This window comes from Pogona vitticeps, chromosome 1 (assembly GCF_051106095.1).
Source record: "Pogona vitticeps strain Pit_001003342236 chromosome 1, PviZW2.1, whole genome shotgun sequence".
In the NCBI taxonomy this organism is placed as follows: Eukaryota; Metazoa; Chordata; class Lepidosauria; order Squamata; family Agamidae; genus Pogona; species Pogona vitticeps.
In genome coordinates, this window is record NC_135783.1 from 54,036,295 (window position 1) to 54,042,294 (window position 6,000).

General features: G+C 49.0%; 1 protein-coding gene across 2 annotated transcripts in view; it reads right to left on the reverse strand.

Annotated features, from left to right (window-relative positions):
* KIF26B (kinesin family member 26B) overlaps positions 1–2,166 on the reverse strand; it is a 378,172-nt gene extending 376,006 nt beyond the window's left edge. For both annotated transcript variants that reach the window (XM_078383091.1, XM_020788400.3), the window contains exons 1-2: positions 1,515–2,166; positions 336–761 (exon numbers count right to left, since the gene is read on the reverse strand). In XM_078383091.1, coding sequence (XP_078239217.1) covers positions 336–761; positions 1,515–1,577 — 489 coding nt within the window. In that variant the 5' untranslated portion in view covers positions 1,578–2,166. The remainder of the gene's footprint in view (positions 1–335; positions 762–1,514) is intronic.
* Positions 2,167–6,000: the final 3,834 nt, after the last annotated feature.

Sequence of the window (6,000 nt, forward strand, 5' to 3'; positions counted from 1 at the left end):
TTAATGATGTTAACCACCGTTGTGTACTCATTGTTTTCAACTTTAAATAATATCTTTCTTTCATTGTTGTAAGCCGCCTTGGGTCCTCTTCAAGGAGGAAGGCAGAATACATATAAGTCGACCAACCAACCAGGCGGGAAGCAAGAAGGGCGCGTCTCCTCGCTTTGTTTGGGGGGGGGGGATGTTTGCCCAGACGACGGGACGGGTCGCCTCCGGCGGGCGCCCCTCCTCGCTCCCGCGGATCTCTCCGCGCAGGGCCAGCCCGGGCTCCCCCGGGGGGGCCCTTCTCCTCTACACCCCCTCATCCGCCTTCCCGCCCCCTTCTCCTCACTCACCTTGTTGCTGCCGCCGCCGCCGCCGCCGCCGCCGTAGGGCCCCGGCATGAGCAGCTTCAACGCCTGTCTCTTCAGCTCCACCAAGCGGGCGTTGCAGTTCTCGCACCAGACGCCTCGGTCGGAGCCCGGCGAGGAGCCTCCACCGCTGCCGGAGCCGGGCGAGCCGGTGCCGAAGCCCGGCGAGCCCCCTAGCGAGCCGGGCGAGCTGGTGCCGATCCCCGGGGAAGCGGGGCCGGGCGAGCCGGTGAAAGAACCGGGCGACGAGGTTCCCGATCCAGGGGAAGGGGTGCCGGAGGAGCCCAGAGCGGAGCCGGCGCCTTCGGGGGCGGGGCGGTGGCCGGCCCGGGATTCCTCGTAAGCTTTCCTGTACCAGCTTTCCGGCGAGAAAGGAGCCGCGGGTTTGGTGGGGGAACAGGGGTCGTTCACCTGGGCGGAGAAGGAGAGGGAGCCGGTCAGTGCGCGGGAAGGAGCCGGGCAAAGTTTAAGGGACGGATCGAAGCGAGTTCCGCAGCGACGCGTGGCCATTAACAGTAACAATAGCCCCGGGCGGGCGACACACGCCCCCCACCCCACCCCTCTCTCGCCTTGCCTCATCTTCCAGCTAAAAGAAATCGAGGCAGAAAGAAACCTGTGCGCCCCCCCCCCCCCGCCGGCGATCTCCCCAGCCTAAGGGAAGGCGCGATGGAGGTTCGCCGGGCAGCCGAGATGAGGGTGAAGGTCGAGCTCGCCCTGTTTTCTTGACCCAACCCTATGCACGCAAAGGCCCTTTGCTCAAGTCAAGACTGTGGCATGCATGGGGTGGGGTGGGGTGGGGAGACAACTCAGCATATTTGGCAAAAATGCCCCCCCACTCATCCTCAGGAACCTGCGGTTGGCAAAAGTTAAAAGACTGCTCCAGAGGCGCGGGGAGCGGGTGGTTGTCGTGGGGAAAGGAACAAGCGTGTACGCGTGTGTTTGTTTGAACGGGTTCGTACGCCTGGTGATTGAAGTGACCTGGTGAAAATAGCCACACGGGGCACCTAGGTGGGAAACATGCAGCTGAACAAGGTAAAAGAAGGCGGCGGAGGGTTCGCTTCTACCTGCCCGCTTTGCCTCGGCGAGAATACAGCAGCCCTTTCGGATCAAAGCACCGGCAGGTTTACAACATCCTTCCTCTCTCCGGACTTGAGGACAACTTACCCCGTATTTCCTGTTGCGGGTGCTAACTGCGATTCTCTCCTTATTCCCAGCCACTGAATGCATGATGATTGCGCTGCACACGCTAGAATTTCCTCCGAATTTGTATCCAAGGGGGTGGGGGCGGCCCGGATTGTCAGATCCAATAAGGTTATGTGTGTGAGCAGGGGGGGTGTTCTTTCCCCTCCGCCCCCCCCAAAAATGAAAATCCTGGAGCCCAGAGAAACACCGCCAAGGTTCAAGAAAACCAAAAAAAAGAGGGGAGGGGTCACAGAAGAGGGCTTCTTCCTCCGTTCACGTTTGTCCTCATTGTCTTCTGTTTCATTTACTTCCACTCTTTCGTTTGTGCAGAATCCCGAGGGATCCGCATTTTTCCCCCTCCCAAGCCGGCGATGCCAATTTCTCCCCGCAATTCCAAAAAAAAAAAAAAAAAGCAATCGCCTCTGAGGTGGAGATCTGAGAGGGGCGGAGAGCTGGGTGTTCCTTGAAGCAGCGATTTCTGCCTGCGCTCCTTGCAGGGGAGGTAACTTGTTCCCTTCGCCAAAGGTTCGTAACTGAGTTAAAAGAAATCGTCCAAAAATCTCGGGATCCGGGCTCGGGGAGGAGCCTCCGAGTTGCTGGCAGCCAATATCTTTCTCCCCATTTTTCCCCCCAAACGTCTGACGGTTTTGCAAGCGGAAGGAGGGGAACGGGGGGGGATCTGGGGCTACACAGCACGCCTGGCGTCGCCGAGTCACCCGCCGCAAGTGCCGCCTTGGTGAAACCGGTCGAAACGCTGCCCGTGCGCCTCGGTTGCCGCCGACTGACTGACTGACTGACTGACTGAGGATGGGATTTTGCCGGCGCGGGGCATGCAAGGGGGGGAGGGGTGGCGGCTGCAAATCCATTTATTTTTGACAATAATGTTGAAGACACCCGGGCCTCTCCCATTAGCCTGCCCTCTAGACAAAAGCCTCTGAATCTTAGGGCTGAGGAATCTTACTTTTGGGGGAGCCACAACTCCCAGAATTTGCTAGCTAGTGGCTTCTGGGAGTTGTAGTCCAGAAAAAGTAATGACTCCCAGCTGTTCCGGATACCCTAGCAATAAAATTCTGAGGAGCTTAACAGGGAGCCTTTAAAAACATATTATTCTTTTGCCTCAGTAGGAAATTCCCACAGTTTATTTCAAGCTATAAAGGGGCACAGGAAGGTTTTTCCTCAAACATCTGGAATGACTAAAATGGCTGAAATGAAGGCAACTCCCCCCCCCCTCAACTTGTTAAAGGGCGTGAGGAAGCATTTTTGAAACCATTCATTCATGGCACTTCTACCCCAAATCTGATATTGGGTGTGTATTGAGCAGTATCTGTTCACCATAAAAAAAAAAAAGATTGCCCCATTCTTCCCTGCAGGCTTCTTATGTGCCTCCCCCCTTGGTTTTCCCTGGAGTAGAAAGAAGGGTGGGAGAGCCTTTGAGAGGGGTAAGAGGAAAGGCCTATTTTATTAACATAATTTTACATCGGACCCTTGCACCACAAAAATGTAACATAATAGAAACCAGTATATTTTCTAATATATGTTCCGGTCCATGCTGATGTAATACAGTACAATCTGGAATCATGCAAATGAGTGCCATGGGTAAAGCAAAAGGGTAAGGAAGGGCACTTGCTAGAAACGCAAGGTGTGACTCATGGTCCTGCCAAGCTCAGTGTGAATGCGTCCCTCAATACATGCTTTTTTAGACTTTGGAGTGAAATCCACATCCTATTGTAAAGTAAAGGTAAAGGTTCCCCTTGACAATTTTTGTCCAGTCGTGTTGGACTCTAGGGGGCGGTGCTCATCCCCGTTTCCAAGCCATAGAGCCAGCGTTTGTCCAAAGACAGTCTTCCGTGATCACATGGCCAGTGCAACTTAGACATGGAATGCTGTTACCTTCCCACCGAGGTGGTCCCTACTGATCTACTTGCATTTGCATGCTTTTGAACTGCTAGGTTGGCATCCTATTGTGGTCAGTGGCAAATATACCTATACAACTGTGATAAAGAGAAAGAAGGCAGCAGTTTAATGGAGGGAGGGAAAGGAATGAAATGCTTCTGTAGCAACACAGAGACTGAGATTCTTAAGAAGCTGAGGAATCCATACCGACTCTATATGGAATACTAATAGCCCCGAGTAAACGGGTTTGATAAGAATTTGGCTTCTAGCCCAACCTCTCATGTCACTGTTATGTAATGTGTGGTGCATTTATTTTGCCTACTTAATCAAAGCCTTTAGGCCCCATCTACACATTACAGTAACCACATGGAAGCTATTTGAAATCATTCCATCTGGCACCAATTATTATATTAATACTTAGCAATTGTACCATTCTGGTGTTCAAAGCACTCCGCATTCATTGTACAACCCAGTACAAATACGTTAGTGTTCTTCTGTTCCTTGCCAACATAACAGGGCTAGCCATGATATTTCACTGCATGGGATAGGGTGGTTCCTCCCCAAATTAATGTTTTCAACCTTGTAGCCATGTTAGTCTGTCACAGCAAAAACACCAATGAGTCATGTGGCACCTTTAAGACTGACAATTTTATTTGGCACAAGTTATTGTGGACTGCAGACAGTTTCAAATGCCCGGAGTGTAGCCTCTGTAAACAGACATTTATACAGTGATGAGGAAGATGGACCTCAACATTTGCATTACATATCAGAAGTCTAGTTCTTTCATGACATTTAGTTCTTTTTTAGAACGAGCAGTATGCAGGCCATCCTGACAAATTTTTGAGACTTTTTCCTTAGACAAACTAAAAGGCAAGAAATCTGTAATATACATTCTGTACATCACAAAAATCCATCATATTGCTAGGACGCAGTGAGCCAATCCACACATGCACACACATGGCCTCTGACTTACAGAATGGCTCTGCAATGTACAAAATGGTCCTTTATGCTTATTCTAACATGTTTGTTTGTTTGTTTGTTTGTTTGGCTTTTATACCACCCATCTAGATAAATCTACTCTGGGCAGTTTACAATCCAAAAAACAATAAAATTAAAAACATCTATTTTTAAAAAAATGAAACAAGCAAACATAATCCAAGATGGAAAAACAAGGGGAAGAAATTAAGTAGTCAGGAGGGAAGGCCTGCCTGAAGAGCCAGCTCTTCAGTTTATTCTTAAAAACACCCAGCGAGGGAGCCAGGTGGATCTCAGGGGTAAGGATGTTCCAAAAGGAAGGGGCCACCGCCAAGAAGGCCCAGTTTCTAGTTTTTTCCTTCCAGATCTCTCTTGGAGTTAAGCCCTTCAGCCAGGCTAGAATGAGTAACATGGCTAGAACTAGGTGGAAGAAGGTGATCTGACAGGTATCGAGGTCCTAAACCGTTTAGGGCTTTATATGTAAAATTTTGGTGGCTCATTCCTCCCCCTCCATATTTAATTGACGTATAGCATAGATTAGTAGAAGATAGTTGTCTTATTTTAAGGTTTAGGGGGAAAAATAGCACAGCTAATGTGTCAAAACTTGTTTGCCCAGATATTAAATACAACAGGGGTGAGGAAATGGAATCCTTCTAGATGTTGTTGGACTCTACCCCTCCCCCCCCATCATCCCCAGCCAGCGAAGGCAGTGTTTAGGGATGGATTTATTCATTGGCTTTATTTAGATCCCACCTTTCCTCCAATTAACGGAAGGCAGCATACAGAGCTTCTTCCCCCAACATCATTTTATCCTTACGACAAACTGTGAAGTAGGTCAAGCTGAGACTCTCCCAAGATAACCCAGCAAGTTACATGGCCAAGTGGAGATCTGAACGCTGATCTCCTAAGTTTTAAGACACTATACCTATTGGCCCATTGTAGTTTAGCCAAAAACACCTGCAAAATCCTAGGTTTCCCACCTCTGAAAGAGAAAGACAGTATTAAGCACCATATTATTTATTAAGTCTTAGGGGTAGCATAAAGTACAGTACCCTATCTTCTAGGGAGAGTTGATGAAGAGACATTTACACCCGGTCCGTGAACTTCCTGAGATGTCCAGCTGGGTGGCTGTTCACTGAAGCAGAATACAGATTATATACAAACATTAGTCTAGTCTAGTTGAAATAGTCTAAAGTGAAACAATGGAGATACAGAGTGTATTTAACAGGAAACAGTGCAAAGGGGTTCTCCATTGTGGCTCTCCCAGTGGTAGCATTGTTATTATGGTAGCCTAAAGTGCAAATTCTACTCTTCAGCTATGTGTTCATTAGAAAGCAGCCAGTATTCAGAAGATTAACAGCAATTCATATATACAAAACATGGGTAGCATATCAATGCTCGTGTGCTGATTTCCATTTGTATACATATATGATCATTATTCACTCAGGAAGCCACAGATCAGTAGCACAACTGTGACATAAAATTGACTTCCAAAATCTTGCATATACAAGAATATCAAGAGAGCTTTGGTTGACCATTCATGCCCCGATCAGGTGGTCACTTATGGGCAGCAGGATGCTGGAATACACACCTTTAATCT